This window comes from Nothobranchius furzeri, chromosome 7, assembly GCF_043380555.1.
Source record: "Nothobranchius furzeri strain GRZ-AD chromosome 7, NfurGRZ-RIMD1, whole genome shotgun sequence".
Classification (NCBI taxonomy): Eukaryota; Metazoa; Chordata; class Actinopteri; order Cyprinodontiformes; family Nothobranchiidae; genus Nothobranchius; species Nothobranchius furzeri.
Window position 1 is genome coordinate 55,235,976 of NC_091747.1, and position 16,722 is coordinate 55,252,697.

The following is a 16,722-nucleotide window of genomic DNA, read 5'->3' on the forward strand; positions in this document are numbered from 1 at the left end:
ATATAGTCTGGCCACAACCCACACAGAGAGAGATCGGTCGTGAGGCGGATTCTACTGTTGTCTTTCAAATTTTTTGGCACACAATTGGACAGCGCTTGAACCAATCAGAGATAAACAATGTCAGGTATTCATAGCAACAGTTATTGGTCAACAGGGCAGAGAAAAACAACAAAGATGTTGGCAGCCCAGGAACAACACTTATATATATATATATATATATATATATATATATATATATATATATATATATATATATGTATATACATGTATATACATATATATATATATATATATACATGTATATACATATATATATATATATATATATATATATATATATATATATATATATACATGTATATATATATATATATATATATATATATATATATACATGTATATACATATATATATATATGTATATTATACACACACACACACACACATATGGCTGAACGAAATGACCCGAGCTGTCAGACGCGACTGCCGTCGAGCTGAACGCAAATGGAAAAAGGACAAACTACAGGTGTCATTTCAGATGCTGAAGGACTGTTGGCGTCAATATCAAAGAACTGTGAAAGAGGCCAAAAGAAAACACTTTTCGGACATTATTTTGTCTAACTGCCACAACCCGCGTGTGTTATTCAAAACTATTAACTCTGTTCTTAGTGCACCATATGCTGACTCTATTGAGCCCTCATTAGAAGCATGTGAAAATTTGTTACTCTTCTTTATTGAGAAGGTCTCCTCCACAAGGGCTCAAATCTGTCCTTGTGCTCATGACCCCTCAGTCGTTGTTTCCTGCTCTGCTGTCTTTGACAGGTTTGAGCCTGTGACTCTGTCATCTCTACAGGAGACTGTTGGTCATCTTAAGCCTGCAGGGTCTCCAAATTATGCTGTTCCTCCTCGACTTTTAAAAGAGGTGATACCTACAGTTGGTCCTCTGGTTCTTGAGCTGGTAAACCATAGTCTGAGGTCAGGCGTTGTCCCTAAAGATTTTAAACATGCAGTAGTCAAACCCCTGATTAAAAAACCTGCTCTTGATCCGCAGGATCTTGCGAATTACAGGCCTATCTCCAAACTACCGTTTCTTTCTAAAATTCTTGAAAAGGTAGTTCATAGCCAAATATTGGCCTTCCTGGAAAAGCAAAATGTATTAGAGGTTTTCCAATCTGGTTTTAAACCCTTTCACAGCACTGAATCAGCCCTTTTAAAAGTTTTTAATGACATATACTTAGCTACTGATGCTGGGGACTGTGTTGTTCTTGTGCTTTTAGATTTGACAGCTGCTTTTGATACTGTGGATCATGCTGTTTTATTCTCTCGTTTAGAGCACTGGGTGGGCATTAGCGGCACAGCTCTGGAGTGGTTCAGGTCCTATTTGGCGGGGCGAACTTTTTGTGTCAGTCTCGGTGACTATGTGTCGTCCTCCGCTCCGCTCTTGTGTGGTGTCCCGCAGGGCTCAGTTCTAGGCCCCCTCCTCTTCTCTTTGTATCTTCTTCCTCTCGGTTCTATATTGAGAAAGCATGGCATTGCCTTCCACTTGTATGCTGACGACTGTCAGATCTATGTCCCTCTAAAGAAAAAAGGCAGAAACCTCATACAGCCATTACTACAGTGTCTTGACGACATAAAGGCTTGGATGTCTGTGAATTTTTAAAAATTCAATGATAAAAAGACTGAGGTGATGATTTTTGGTAGTCCTACTGAGACACCCAATGTGTTTGTAGATTCCTTGGCCCAGTTTGTTAAACCAACTGTCACCAACTTGGGGGTCAAAGTGGACTGTGATCTGAAGTTTGAACATCAGATTAAGGCGGTGGTAAAATCTGGCTTCTTTCACCTCAGGCAGCTGGCAAAAATAAAGCCAATTCTTTCACGGCAGCACTTTGAGACAGTGATCCACGCCTTTGTAACCACTCGGCTGGATTACTGTAACGCACTCTACATTGGGGTCAGTGCATCATGTATTAGTCAGCTACAGAGAGTGCAAAATGCCGCAGCTCGTCTTTTAACTGGCACTCGAAAGTTTGAGCACATTTCCCCTGTTTTAGCTTCACTTCACTGGCTGCCCATTTCTTTTAGGATTCATTTTAAAATTCTTTTATTTGCTTTTAAAGGTCTTCATGGCCTTGCCCCCTCTTATCTCTCTGATCTGATACAGCCTTACACTCCCTCCCGCTCTCTCAGGTCTGCTGATCAGCTGCTCCTGATTGTACCCAGGACTGAGCGTAAATTTAGAGGAGATCGTGCTTTTGCTGTTGCAGCCCCAAAACTGTGGAACGAACTTCCTTTAGAGATAAGACAGGCCAGTTCCTTATCTGCTTTTAAGGCACTCCTGAAAACACACCTCTTTACCCTGGCTTTTAATACCTTGTGAGATGTTGGTTTCTAATTTTTATTTTATTTTAGCTGTTTTAGGTGATTCAAATGCGGTTTTATCAAGTTTTATCAAGTTTTTATTTTTAATATAGGGCTAGTTTAATTTTATGTATCATGTGTTTTATTTATCTTTGCTGTTTTCTTTCTAGTCAATTGTTTTAATGTACTTTCTGTACAGCACTTTGTTCCTGTGCTGGGTCTTGTAAAGTGCTTTATAAATAAACTGGATTGGATTGGATTGGATTGGATATATATATATATATATATATATATATATATATATATATATATATATATATATGTGTGTGTGTGTGCAGGGGCGGCGTTAGGCCCGGCTACTTGGGCTCAAGCCCCGGATGTTTTATGAAAAGCCCCGGATCTAAATCGTGGAAGTAACATGCAGTACCAAAGTCCAACAGAGAGGGAGCAGCTGGCAGTAGTTTGTATACAGCCTGCCTGAGCCTCCACCACTGCAGAAGAAGCCCTTCAGCAGCTGGCTTCTTCTGCAGTCTGCCTGAAACGCATGAGTGAAGATGGACATAAGGACGTTTTTTAGACCAAAAGTACGGCGACAGAACCCCAGCTTTGATGAGACTGGTGTTGACTCAGGTTTGTGAGTCTTATTTGAAAATATTTGTTGTGCTGCTGGTTTGCCTAAAGTTAGCTTACTATCAGGTAAAGTTGTTGGAGAAAGAAAGGGAATATTTACTATCATCTCACACTAAATACTAACAGGAACAATACTCTGCCATGAATATGCTTAATATGTAGCTTCAGATTAAAAATGATGTGGTACAAGACAAATATGATGTTGACTAGTGCGTGTCACGTGTGTGTGCGTGTGTTAAGCCCCGGATGTTCTTCAGTCCTTAATCCACCCCTGTGTGTGTGTGTGTGTGTGTGTGTGTGTGTGTGTGTGTGTGTGTGTATGATCCGCATCGTTTCTTTACAAACAGAGGGCTGTGACTGGCCTGGGCTAAACTTAACCAAGCCAATGGTGGAACAGCTAATATTACAGTAGAGCGTAACTATATTAACCTGCAGAACTAAATCTTTTTCTATTGCTTTGGTTTGTCTAGGTTTCTAGGCAAATTTTATTGTATTCTCATCTTGAAATCTTGATTCCTCACATCTTGCCTGGTCATTACTCTTTCACCTAAAGAAGTAATCCAAATGTGGAAAGTTTATGAACAGTGTTGTAGATCGCCTCTTTAATGACCTTTAATGACCTCTGTTTATCAAAATTGAGATGAATTCCGACCGGACTGGATAGGTGAGGGATCAGACTAGCCATTAGCTTGTCAATCCAACCAGAACTAATATATTTTTTCAATCTAAAAACAAAATTATTGTTTATGACCTCTACACAGAAATGTATTGCAGAGCAATTCTGTACTACACAAACAGATGGGAAGCTTTTACTGCCCCCTGTTGTACAGAAATGGAACACAGCCCTTCAGAAGGGCCCCATCTTTACCAATGAACCATATTAATGTTTAACACAGTCTCTCTCCTGTCCTCTGCATTTCATATGGGACTGTGCAGATTGAGTAAAGCAGATACTACACAGCAGCCAGCAAAAACATTCAGAGGTGGAGACTCTGAAAAGTGAATTTCACGAAAAAGATCTGAACCTGAAGGAAGTAGAGTTATCTAGCTTAAAGACAAGACTCTTCAGTCAGGATGATGGGAGTGTGTCGATGCGTGCTTGTAGTGTTGGCGTTGCTGAGTCTCTGGGTTCCAGCTGAGGCTATAGGAGGGGCCAGAAGTCGACCAAAACCTCAAAGGCGACCTCCGACGAAGCCAAAGGATAACCCGTTGGACTCGACTCCACCTCCTCAGAATATAGACATACATCGGGTAAGAGACTGGGGAAGGAAAAAGCTGTTTCTGGAACGTTTCTGGAGATCAGAACGTTTGATTTGTTTGACAATGCTCTCATTGCGCCTAGAATTAAAAATCGTGTTGCTAAATGAAGTGTGGTGCACACATTCCATAAAAGTGGATTGTTTCAGATCTGTCCAGTGGGTTACTGCCCAAAAACCATAACATCAAGGACATTCAAAATATTCGTCCCCCTTTCTGTCCAACATGCAGAGATGTGTAGCGGACCAAAAACCAACAGATTTCTCCAGATTTGTCCAAACCCCACGAATAAACTCCATCAGCATAAATTAACTCATTTGTGAGTTTATTAGGACAAAAGTGAACACATTCAGCTTGTTTATGATGAAGGAGCTCATTTTGATTGAATTAGACAACGAACTTTGTCCTGCATGCTGATTTCATCTAGACCACTGCAAACAGATCTGTGTGCTGTTGTCTGACCTTTGCACTCTGATACAGATTGTGTTTTTACCTATTTTATACCTCAAATTTAAAAACAAGTGTAGAAAGTGTAAAATTTAACAACAAATTACTTAAAAATCTTCAATAAGAGACAATTATTGTTCACATTTGAAAACACCTGACCTAAAAGTGTTCAGCTAAAAGTTACTTGGAAAGCTAGTTTTCCTTTTTTCCTGGTTGTTACCCATACCGGGTCACTATCAGCCTTAAATCAGCGAGGGGGATTTTGTGTTCGTGAAACTGTGTCTTTTGAGTTGAGGCCACATGGAGGCAATGTAAAATACAGCATCAGAAACAGATCAGTGCCACCAGAAAGAATTATATGAGAATTCTCTGTTGCAGATGACAGGAACGTGGTACCTCCTTAACGCTGCTTCAAAGTGCTCCTACCTGATCACACGAGGAACCAGTGTGGAGCCAACTGTCATAACCCTCACAGGTCCCTCTGACTCTGACCAAACCCTGTCTGTTAGTACAAAAACCCGACAGTAAGTCCTGTTTTCGTTTTACCTCCAAAACAAGAAGAACAGTAACACCCATCAGCTTTCCCCTTGTGCCACTTCGAGATCTTGAGTTCATCTGACTTGGCTTTGGAGTGGTGATAATAATACAAGTCATTTCTTAAATTTTCTCCTTTTTCCAGTAATCATCAGTGCTGGGAGATTTTACAGGTCTATCATCTAACCTCAACTCCGGGAAAGCTGACACTTAAAGGTCAGCTCTTTTTGTTTAGCATTTGGCTGAGCATGCAGGTTTGTAGCCTAGTGAACTAGACCAAATTCGTGCTTTGCAAAGTTTGGTCTAGGAACGCTCCATTGGAACCTCTGCAGCTCCTACCAGGACTCTGGCTAACCAATCACAGCTCTCTAGAGGGGTTTCAAACACATAAAGAGCTGTGATTGGTCCATAATGGTGGACCAATCATAGTGCTCTATCTGCTTAGTGAACAAATCACAGAGCTTCATCCGCTTTGTGGGCCAATCAGGGCACTCTATATGCCTGGTGGGTGGGATGACGCAACAGAGTGAAACAAGAGTATGTCACATTCATTGTCCAGTGGAATGCGATCATTTGAAAGACAACGGTAGAACCCGCCCCACAACCGAGAGCCGTCAATGGAGCGTTGCCAGACTAAATAATACATTTATTTAGTCTGGCTTGCCAGGCTAGCAGGTTTGTCCACTCAGCTCTTTGTTATTCCCAACAGGAGCTCGTCCTGAGCTCAACACCGACATCGTGATTGGAGAAACGGACTACACCGGCTATGCAGTCCTGTACTACCAGAAACAGGGCAGAATCACAGCAAAGCTCTACAGTAGGTTCATTAGCTGCACGTTTCCAGTGACAACGACATACCACACCTATAAATGTTGCTATGATGGCTTGCAGGCAGGTCCGTGGACAACCTATCGGAACCAGTCCTGGCCAAATTTGAACAGCTTGCTGAGAAACACAGTTTGGGGCTGGCCTACCTATTCCCTTTCCCCACGTACAGTAAGAGCATGAAAAGAGACACTAAATATACATCATGTTTCACTTTAAGGTAATATTATATTATTAATTGTCCCCATCTCTATAGGTCACTGTGGCAATGTGGACCAGGACCATATAATCAGTAAGTTGCAATAATGATTATGCAAAATAACACCTAAAATCCAAACACAAGATGCATCCTTGTTCAAATGTGATGCCTTCACTGGGATTCCTGCTCAACATGAGCCTTTTTATATGTTTTCAAAGACAGTCCAGCTTTCTGATCCAGCAATGATCAGTACGTTTAGACCCGATTCCACTATCGGACTCTCCAGGTATTTTTACCGGATGTTTGTGGCATGCACACGTCTCCATTTTACTGAGCTGGCCCAACAGGACCACTTTCCAGGCCATTTCAGGGACTAACTGAGGACCTGAACTACTGGGGTTTGTTGCTGGGTGGGACTTGTGGTTAACTTGTGCTGATTGGTTGGTTGGAACGCAGTAGGAAGTGACATCGGCAGACGTGGTCAAACAACCGACATTCGTTATATTGGAAGAGTTGCTGGTGAAGCAGAATGAAAGGAAAAGAAAAGAAGCAGTTTTAAAACTGCTGTTTCTAACCGCCCAATGCTGAAAAATGCGTTAGAAATCCCCCAAAGCACCGTCATTTGTAATGGAAAAAATGATTCCTTTTCTGGTCATTTTAATGTCACACAGCCAGTCTCCCCGTCCCCTGAATGGATTAAATCACGGCGCACTTAGTCACTCGCTGGTGAAGTAGTGGTGACACACTGACATCTTAGCAAAGTCCGAAAAGTATGGGGCCAATTATGTTAGGACACACAACGGCTCAAAGGACAGAGCCATTTTACCCCCCCCCCCCACCCCCGCTGCCCTTCCAGAAATTTCCACTATCTTGCACAACTTGTTTAATATAAAACTTAAAAAGAGTATTTTTTTTAAATATTATCATCAGCATTTTAGAAAACAAAATGAAAATTTTCCTAAAGGCTTTTGGAGTTGTAGAAGAAAAGGCTCAGAATGTTTTTGTGTCAAGACAAATTATTTTCATTCAATTTCGGGATTTTTCTAGTTAATGCCAAAGAGGATCGCTGTTGTTTACCCCAAAATCAAATTCTTTTTTTCAAAGTTTGGTACTTTTTCCATCAAAATTGTGTAAAAAAAACCTTTTTGGTTTTTTTTTTTACAAAATTTCTGCTCAGAGCAGTGCCTCACCACTTCAACATCTGCAAAAAAACAACAGGATTATTTAGAATGTTTTGAATAACCTTCTATGAAGCTCAGGAGCAATGATTTAATCATTCCCTGGAACAGGCCCTGGTCTGACATTCTCTGTTCTGATAACTTCTAATGACGTAAGAAAAAACGGAAAAACCTTTACCAAGAAAGACTTTGTCATCACTTCATGAACTCTGCTCGGTCAGAAGCAGCAAATAATATTTTCACTGCAGGAGCATGCTGCTAATTGTTGGCAAAATTCCCGATAACCCAGAATTAATTGGTAAAACCTTGATATTTGCACTAAGAAGCAAACTAAAGAGTAAAAAGATCAGATTGATTAAACGTGCCGTTGATATTCTTGCGCTATTGATGATTGATGATGATATTGTGATTTCTCTAGCAGCCTTGTGTGTGTACCGCTCAACTCATGAAACAAAAAAAAATCTGCTTATTCAACATGTTATCCAACGTTCACAGCACGTGGAGAACATCTGCACGTCTTCTACGTGATTTCATGTCACTTTTTGTTTCACAGACTGTGTTCCCACTTGCTGAAGAGGAGGAGCGCTCCCCAGCCAGTCGACGGAGCTGACTGAACCTCCGCCTTAAAACAGGAACTTACTAGGATCAAGCTAAAAATAAAAATACCATGGAAAAAAAATTAATTTACTGTCAGATACTTTGGGTTTCGTAGTTTGACTTTGTGCTTCTGGCATGCAAATAGGCGTTAAAAACACGGCTTGATGTTGGAGCTGGAGATAATAAAGGCCAGGTTTGGATTTGGTTGTGAAACGAGGTTCCAAGTATGCCCACTCCAGTGTGCTGCTCCTCGTTCCACCCGGCACACATTTGGTAATTTATATGTGTGTGTGAGTGTGTGTGTTATGCAACCAGCTGATTGCAAGTCAGTTCCTGCCTGCTCTACTTACAAAAGCAACTCTGATTCGGCGAACATCTGCACAAAGCTCACATAATTTGTTAAATTCCGTTTAAATCCATGAAACAAAAACCACCTAGTCCCCGTTACACATTTTCCTCATACTTTCAAAACTTTTATGAAATTATAAGCATTCTAAAATCATTTTATGCAGAATTTTCTATTGGTTCTTTGTTCGCAGCTCGTTTTTGGCTATGGGGAGACATTCTGCTTTTACCTAGCAGATGTTCTGCTTAGTTTAGTCATTCCTGAGCTGTAAAAAATAAAAGCTCAATTCTTGATATTTTTTTCATCCACATGTGCCAGTTGTGTAACTGCAGTAATTTGCATTCCTTTGGAAGTTTTTGTAATGTCCAAGTCAGTACCAGGAGCAGCAACAGCAGCAGCAGGGGGTGGAGACAGGAGGAGGGAGGAGGATGCTGCAGAAGCATATAAGGCAACCAACGGACTGCAAATCCTCCACACTCCTGATCTCTCTGTGTGAAAGAAGTGCTGAAGCTGAGAAGCAATGAGGACCACGGTGCTGATCGTGCTGACCTGTGTGCTGTCTGTGTGTGCAGCTGTCACACCTGTGCAGGACTTCAGCCTGGAGAAGGTGAGATTTGTTCCGCAGCTACGCAATAAGTCAAACGTTATGCTAATGCACGTACTTTTTTGGATTGCAGGAACCATTCTGTTGATTAAGCTCTTTGTGTTTACCTTTAGATTGCAGGCAAGTGGTACTTGGTTGGCTTTGCTACCAACGCTGAGTGGTTTGTGACTCAAAAGGATTCCATGAAGGTTGGAACTGTCATGTTCGTCCCAACTGAGCAAGGAGATCTGCACTTGTCTTACGCCACCCTGAAGTAAGTGATGAGTCTGAAACAAAGCAGCATTCAGATTTAAGAGTCACAAACACAATTTTTCTCGTGCTGTACAGCGCTGATGGGACTTGTTGGAGAATGGCTCACCTGGCCAATAAGACAGAAACTCCTGGACGCTTCGTCTTCCACAGCAAGAGTGAGTGGCCACACACACACACACACACACACACACACACACACACACACACACACACACACACACACCCTAGAACCACACTGGTTTACTCACAAACCGCTCCTTTCCCCCCTTAGCGTGGAACAATGACAATGACATGAGCATCGTTGATGTTGTGTACGACAACTACGCTCTGTCCCACACCATCAAGACACAGGAGGGAGTGTCTGACGTCCTCGTCAAGCTGTACAGTAAGTTGTGTCCACCAAATCTGAATGAGAAAAAACGGATTGAGAATTTAAAGTAACACTTTTGCCTCCCCTCACACTTGTAAACAAGCCTGCTGTAGCTAGAGCTAACACTAACATGAGCCAAAAATACTAAATAAGCCACAAAGTAAGAAGATCTACACCGTTGGACAAAAAATATTACTTACAAGTCCAGAAGCAACAAAGCCAGGTCACCATTAGTCCGTGATTTCGTAGCCTCCTTTAGCTTCTTCAACCTAGTGTAGGTCTCACTTTTTGCTTTGCCTCCAAAGACATTACTCCCTACCTTTTGCTTCCAGGTTCTGTCACGATGCAAACGTAAAAAGCTCACTTCTTCTTCTTGTGCTTTTTATTGATGATCGGCAAACTGAAAAAAGCTTACTGCTAAAGCTGTGAAGTAGGTAGAGACCTCCCACTAGTGTTCCTACCAGAACAAAAACTGTTAAGTGCAGTTTCTGGTCAGCAGAGGGCAGCAGAGTTCTGTCCAATATAAAGTTGCTCAAGTTTATGACTTAAAGAACCACTGAAACCAGTTTGAAAGCAATAGCTTAAAGAGCTTTGTGCTTGCAGGCCGAACCCCTGAGACCACCGCTGACCTGCAGCAGAAGTTCATTCAGTATTCCCAGACCGCCGGCATCCAGCCTGAAAACATCATCGTCCTCCCAAAGAATGGTACGTCATCAGCATTCACACTCTTCTTTTAACCAGAATCAGTGCTTTAGTCAATTTTACTGGTGTTTTCTTTTCACAGCGGAGTGCCCTGAGATCGAAGCAACCCCCGCTCCCTAAACCACCCTGTCATTCATCTGTTCATCAGCGTGGAGAAACCTCTCCACTCCTTGTTGTGACATCTGCTGCAGCACAGGACCAGGACAATGAATGTCAAGCATTTAACTCTAACCCACACCAAAGACTAGATGATCCTAGTTCAGCTGAGAGTATTACCAGTGGCATCAGAGCAGCACAATAAAAAGCATTTTGTTTGATTTTTATGTAACAATTTTTGTCTTTTAATGAGTGAACTCTATACCAAGTAAATGATTAAAACAACACATCCGTGTTCAGAGTCTTTTGTAGTTAAATCACATCTCTGGAAGGTTTGGTCTGCCACTTTTGAACTAAAAAACAACAAATGATGCACAACAACTACCAGCAGAATCACTTTGAAACAAAACAGAACATATATGGTAGGATGTCTCAGATCATTAAAATAAAACCATACCACAGTTTATTTATATAGCACATTTAAAACGCAGCTGCCCAAAGTGCTGCACAGGCTAACCCAAAACACAACCAATCTAATCAACTAAAACAGAAGATAAAAATACCGATCAAAAGCAGATAAAACATGAGGAATATCATCGAAGTGGGTCTTTAAAAGGGATTTAAAAACCGCCAATGATGGAGCCTGCCAAACTATAATGGGTAACGAGTTCCACGGCTTTGGGGCAGCGTGTACAAATGCTGGTTCACCCTGTGATTTGTATCGCATCTGGGGCGTGCAAAGCAGCAGGTCAGTTGACCTCAACGTGTGCGTGGGTACATAGGGAGTGAGCAGGTCAGAGAGATAGGCAGGTGCCAGGTCGTCGAGTGCTTTAAATACAAAAGTCAATAATTAAACTTTACTCGGAAAATGACAGGGAACCAGTGAAGATGTGCCAGGTAAGGAAAGGGGTAATGTGGCTATGTCGGTGCGTATTTGTCAAGAACCTGGCAGCAGCGTTCTGGACGACCTGCAGCCGGTTCAGGGCAGAGACCGGAGCACCAGCTAAGAGGGCGTTTGCATAATCCAGGTGAGAGGTAATGAACAAACAGACAAAAGGTGACTAATTACTAAGTAAAATCTTACTTTGGTGTGTTTTAATTTAAATTTTCTGTCTTTGTACTTATTTTCAATGTTCAATTTAAAAGTAAACATGTAAATAACTTTTATTTTTCTAAAGGCCACCAAATTAAAGATCTGTAATTTTAATAAAACTATCATCTTTAAGTATTTTATTTAAAGAATAACCAGAGGTGGAAAGAATACTAAAATTTCCTACTTAAGTACGAGTACCAATACATTGATAATTTTTTACTCAAGTACGAGTAAAAGTACTTGCCTAAATTTTTACTCAAGTAAAAGTAGAAAGTATCGTAAATAAAATGTACTCAAGGTAAAAGTTACTTCGTTACATTTTTGTCAGCATAAGGACGACACACACACACACACACACACACACACACACACACACACACACACACACACACACACACACACACACACACACACACACACACAGTTTGATGGGGGGATTTCTATCCAATCAGTGAGAACAGGAATGTGCACAATGATCGGACGAGCTTTTCTAGGGTTGTAGGTTTCACTTGTGATTAAAATTATTCTTTATGTTGAGAAAAAACACACTTTTTTAGATGTCATCAGGATGTGAGGTATCTCAATGTTTTCATGACAAAAGTAACATGAGACTGTGCTCTAACATGTCACATAACATAACAAGCTAAATGAAATTCAAAGATTTCAAATGGACCGTAAGACAGCTGCTAACGATGGCCCTGCCCTACTTTACCTCTACATTACAGTTCCTTTATCCGTGTCCATCCTAGAGCTCCTCTCTGACATTTAAAGTTAGCAGAGTTCATCCTTGGTAGTGGGTTCACTCACTCATTTAACCCTTCACCACTGAAATGAGTTTGTTCATTCCAATCCTAAATAATCCTCCAATCATCCAACTGGAATCATTAAGGGTCCCGTAACGTCCATCCTGTCAGAACAGGCCTTGGGAGCCCAGGTGTTACTAGAACTAACGATGTCTCTCACCAGCGTGAGCCTCCAAACTGTGAAGGTTGGTCTCCAAACATGAACTTTAACTTCATGCCTTTATGTCCTCTTGTAGCACTTTATCATGTTTTAAAAGGCTTGTATCATGCTATGTTACACCTCCCAGACCAAAGATAGGTTCAATATAAGGTAAAACATTATCGTAGACACTATTGAGACGTCATTATTTAAATAGAAGTTATTTTTGTTCGCCATAACTTCAACCAAGAAATAAGATTTATGGATTTGATGAAACCATGCTGTCTCATGCAGTCCTATATGTGTAACACACACACACACACACACACACACACACACACACACACACACACACACACACACACACACACACACACACACACACACACACACACACACACACACACACACAGCAGCAGCATGTTAGAATCATTTGAATGACTAATTTAACTACACTGAACTGCTTTTATACTTTAATCTCTTATTCTGGAGTAAAATAAAGAAACAAGCTAAATCATCACATATCTGTGGCATCAAGAAGCAACTTCTGAGTTCAAACACAGGGATGGAGCACAATGTTTACACTTGAACAGTTTTAACTCACAGAGGCATGCAGGTCTTCTGTTTTATGAGCAAAGCGCTGAGAATCCGCTTGTTATGAGCGCTAAACGTTATTTTGACGCTGCCGTGCGGAGCGGTAGGGAAACACATCTCAGACACGGAACCGAGTCTGGTTACCGAACCGAGCTGAATTCTGATGACGTCCCACCGGTGCGCGAAGGTGCGGGTTCCAACCCCACAGGAGAGGAGGTAAACAGCGAGTGGATCACAAGGACAGAACTGATGTTTTTGAGCTAAACTGCGGTAAAAATTGCTGTTCTCATTATCAAGTGTACCCCCCCCCCTGTTTAGACGTGGCGCTCGTGCAGGTGTCTCTTTCTGCTCCGACACATGCAATATTTTTAATTAATTAAGTCTACAATTTATTTTTACTCAGTAACGGATATGATTTCAAATGTAGCGACTTACAATTATTTTTTATAAAATACTCAAGTAAAACTAAAAGTACAGATTTTCAAAACGACTAAAAAAGTATAAATGCACAAAAAACTTCTCAATTAGAATAACGTGAGTAAATATAATTCGTTACTTTCCACCTCTGACCTTGGGCATAACAATTTTGTTGACCACAGAGATTTGTGCATTTACATAATAAGACTGTTCCTGTAGCTGCTGTAGGGTGGCTGAAAGAAGCTGACGCTGACGCTGACGCTGGCTAGTCCTGATACTGCATGCACGCAAGTGACGCTCTAGAACGTGGTTACGTTGCAGCTTTGATTACATCGCTTTGTGACGTCATCACAGACTACACCACACTCAGCTACCATTCCGAGACGTAGTGACTTGCTCTCAGCAGAGAATTCGTTCTCCTGTCTTCAACACTTTGTTTCTTTGTAGCGTTTTACCAAGTGTGTTTTACAGTCAGTATTATTGCTGCGTTTCTATAAACCATGAATCCAATGGCACAACAGAAAACCACGGCGACTGCCCAACAGGCTTCCATGGACCAAGTTACACTTCTGAACGAAGTCCACAGGCTGAATGCTCTTTTAAACACCGAGAGAGCTAAATGGTCTCACGAAAACCAAAGAGCTTCTCAACTGGAGCAAGAGCTCGACCAAACTAAGGCGAATTTGGAAAGACAAAAGTGTCTTAAAGAACTGTACATCAATAAGGGCAAAGAGACCAAGAGAGAGCTGGAACGACTGCAAAAATACAGCAATGCAGAGACTCTCAGCGCAACCAAAATCGCTTCTCAGGTGCAAAGCACCATTAAAAGACACAAGAAAAAGGCTCTTCAGCAGGATTACGAAGAGTTAAAGGTTTCTCACATTACCAACCAAGAGAAGCTTTTATCTGAGCTTCAGATGGAGAAGGAGAAAAGCCAGAGTCTACAGGAAGAACTTAACAAGCTTAAAAGCCAGATTCAGGACATGAGCCTGAAATATGAACGAGATTTGTCTGCAAGTCAAAAGACTGCGTCTTCTCAGCAAGAAAAGGCAAGCAGAGAAATCCAGGTCCTCACAGAGAAAATGGAGCAGAAACAGCAACTTATTTTCCAGCTGGGAAACGAGAAAGAGGAACTCTATCAGACTTTCTCAGACCTGCAAAAAAGTTCTCAGCAGAAGGAAGAGCAACTCCTTGCAGATCTAGAGAAGATTCAGGCGTCTTACCAGGAGCTCAAAAATATCTCCGAGTGTAAGGTTGTTGAGTTAAAACAACAAGCAGAAGCTTTAGAGAAGTCTCTTCACCAGGAGAGAGCTGCTCATTATCAAACATGGCTTAAAGCGGAGGCAGAAATTTACAGTTTAAGAGATGAAAACAGTGCTTTTCATCAGGAAATCGCTTTTATTACAAAAACGTCCTCCGACAAAGAGGAATGTTTGAAAGCTGATGTTAAACAAATAGAAACTCAGCTCCAAAATCAGGTCCAACTGAACCACGATCTCATCGCCGAGCTGACAGACAGGGATGGATTTGGACCTCCTAAAAGAAAGCTTGCTCGCCGAGCGTTACCTCCAAACAGCCCAGATGCAGAATCCACTGCAACAATTTCTGAAAACACGGAGACAAAACAAAAATCTTCCGTCTGGAAAAGAATGAGACATTTTCTGGGACTGAGAAAACCCCAGAGGTGGAAAAAGAAGGACTAATCCAACAATCCACTGGCCTTCAAATCTCCTACCCCAAATCTAACGAAACCCAGAAAATAAGCTAGGAAAAAAGCGGGGTTGCATGGTGGAACAGTGGATAGCACTGTTCCTTGGCTGGAAAAGGTTACAGGTTCAAATCTGAACTGAATCCTTCTTGCTTGGAGTTAGCATGTTCTCCCCATGCATACGTGGGTTTACTCCCGGTGCTCGGGTTCCCCCCACACACCAAAAACATGAACATTAGGTTCATTGGAGACTAGAAATTGTCCCTAGTTAGTTATTAGTTATGTGTCCCTATAATAGACTGGAGACGGGCCTAGGGTGTCCCCAGCCTATCGTCTGATTCCTGCTGAAACCTTTGACCCTCTATGGGGAAAAGAGATTGACAAGCTAATGGCTAGTACAAGCATAGCTAAACCCTAAAAGTACTACTGGTATCCTAAAATATCTCTACTGGCAAAGATTTGCTGTGTTTCATGTAAACACAGCTTTCTAAGTGTTGCTGCACAAGAAAACAGGCTCACTCTGGGTTGACTCCAGCTGGGTTTGGAGAGTGAGGAAACCCACCCAATATGGCGGCTATGCTGTGACGTTCTCCAGCACCCGATGGGGCGACTACATCAGGGCAATTCTGGGAGAGACAGACCGAATCCGGTGATCTCCTTAACTGTGAATGTTTGAAATGTAGTAATTGATCTAGATTGTAGATCTTTAGTTTGTCATTTGTAGTTTAGTTTGTTTATAGTTAGTGAGCTGTGGGCCATTTTGTATTTAAATTTTTAAATTTTTTGCTTTAATTAACAGTTTTCATATTTAAATTTAGGTTAGTGTTTTTACACTCCCTCATATATAAGATAAACTCATATAAACTTGTATACGTAAACCTTTTGTAAAATAATACATTCATACCATCAGTAGACACCTCATTATTTTACTCACACTGCTTATTTTTCACTATAGATGAACTAGGGCTGAACGATTTTAGGAAGAGATTGAATCGCTATTTTTCTAGCAGAAATTGCGATTTCGGTTCAATTCACGATTTTCTGCAAACAAAGGTCCAACATTAGCCTGCCAAGCAATCCTGTACAGGTCCTTCTAAAAAAATTTGCAGATTGTGATAAAGTTCACTATTGTCTGTAATGTACTGATAAACATTAGACTTTCATATATATTAGATTCATTACACACAACTGAAGTAGTTCAAGCATTTTATTGTTTCTAATATTGATGATTTTGGCATACAGCTCATGAAAACCCAAAATTCTTATCTAAAAAAATTAGCGTATCATGAAAAGGTTCTCTAAACGAGTTATTAACCTAATCATCTGAATCAACTTATTAACTCTAAACACCTGCAAAAGATTCCTGAGGCTTTTAAAAACTCCCAGCCTGGTGTCATGTGCCGGGGTGAGTGCTCCTCTCATTTTTGTTCCATCTTAGAGCTGCTGTGTTTCAGGAGAGGGAGGCTCCAGCTGCAGCTCATCAACAATCAGCGGGTCCAGCTATAAGAGGAGGAGGAGAACACATCTCGACACCGACAGGTACAACTCAGACTGTCCCAACCGCAGCCCC

General features: G+C 41.3%; 2 protein-coding genes across 2 annotated transcripts; both read left to right on the forward strand.

Annotated features, from left to right (window-relative positions):
- The first annotated feature begins 3,885 nt into the window (after window positions 1–3,885).
- Window positions 3,886–8,110, forward strand: c8g (complement component 8, gamma polypeptide). Its single transcript, XM_015955368.3, has 7 exons — window positions 3,886–4,242; window positions 5,074–5,219; window positions 5,375–5,445; window positions 5,939–6,046; window positions 6,121–6,225; window positions 6,311–6,346; window positions 7,985–8,110. The coding sequence occupies exons 1-7, from the start codon at window positions 4,066–4,068 to the stop codon at window positions 8,002–8,004; spliced, it is 663 nt and encodes a 220-aa protein (XP_015810854.3). The 5' UTR covers window positions 3,886–4,065; the 3' UTR covers window positions 8,005–8,110.
- A 710-nt stretch (window positions 8,111–8,820) lies between these two features.
- ptgdsb.1 (prostaglandin D2 synthase b, tandem duplicate 1) lies at window positions 8,821–10,685 on the forward strand. The gene is made up of 6 exons (XM_015955369.3): window positions 8,821–8,981; window positions 9,092–9,231; window positions 9,306–9,385; window positions 9,502–9,615; window positions 10,204–10,305; window positions 10,385–10,685. The coding sequence occupies exons 1-6, from the start codon at window positions 8,895–8,897 to the stop codon at window positions 10,420–10,422; spliced, it is 561 nt and encodes a 186-aa protein (XP_015810855.1). The 5' UTR covers window positions 8,821–8,894; the 3' UTR covers window positions 10,423–10,685.
- Window positions 10,686–16,722: the final 6,037 nt, after the last annotated feature.

Coding starts and splice junctions, on each gene's coding strand:
- ptgdsb.1 (XM_015955369.3), top strand. CDS start 8,895: ATGAGGACCACGGTGCTGATCGTGCTGACCTGTGTGCTGTCTGTGTGT. Junction 9,386..9,501: donor CTTCGTCTTCCACAGCAAGA/GTGAGTGGCCAC, acceptor TTCCCCCCTTAG/CGTGGAACAATGACAATGAC. Junction 10,306..10,384: donor CATCGTCCTCCCAAAGAATG/GTACGTCATCAG, acceptor TTCTTTTCACAG/CGGAGTGCCCTGAGATCGAA.
- c8g (XM_015955368.3), top strand. CDS start 4,066: ATGATGGGAGTGTGTCGATGCGTGCTTGTAGTGTTGGCGTTGCTGAGT. Junction 5,220..5,374: donor GTTAGTACAAAAACCCGACA/GTAAGTCCTGTT, acceptor TCCTTTTTCCAG/TAATCATCAGTGCTGGGAGA. Junction 5,446..5,938: donor GGGAAAGCTGACACTTAAAG/GTCAGCTCTTTT, acceptor TATTCCCAACAG/GAGCTCGTCCTGAGCTCAAC.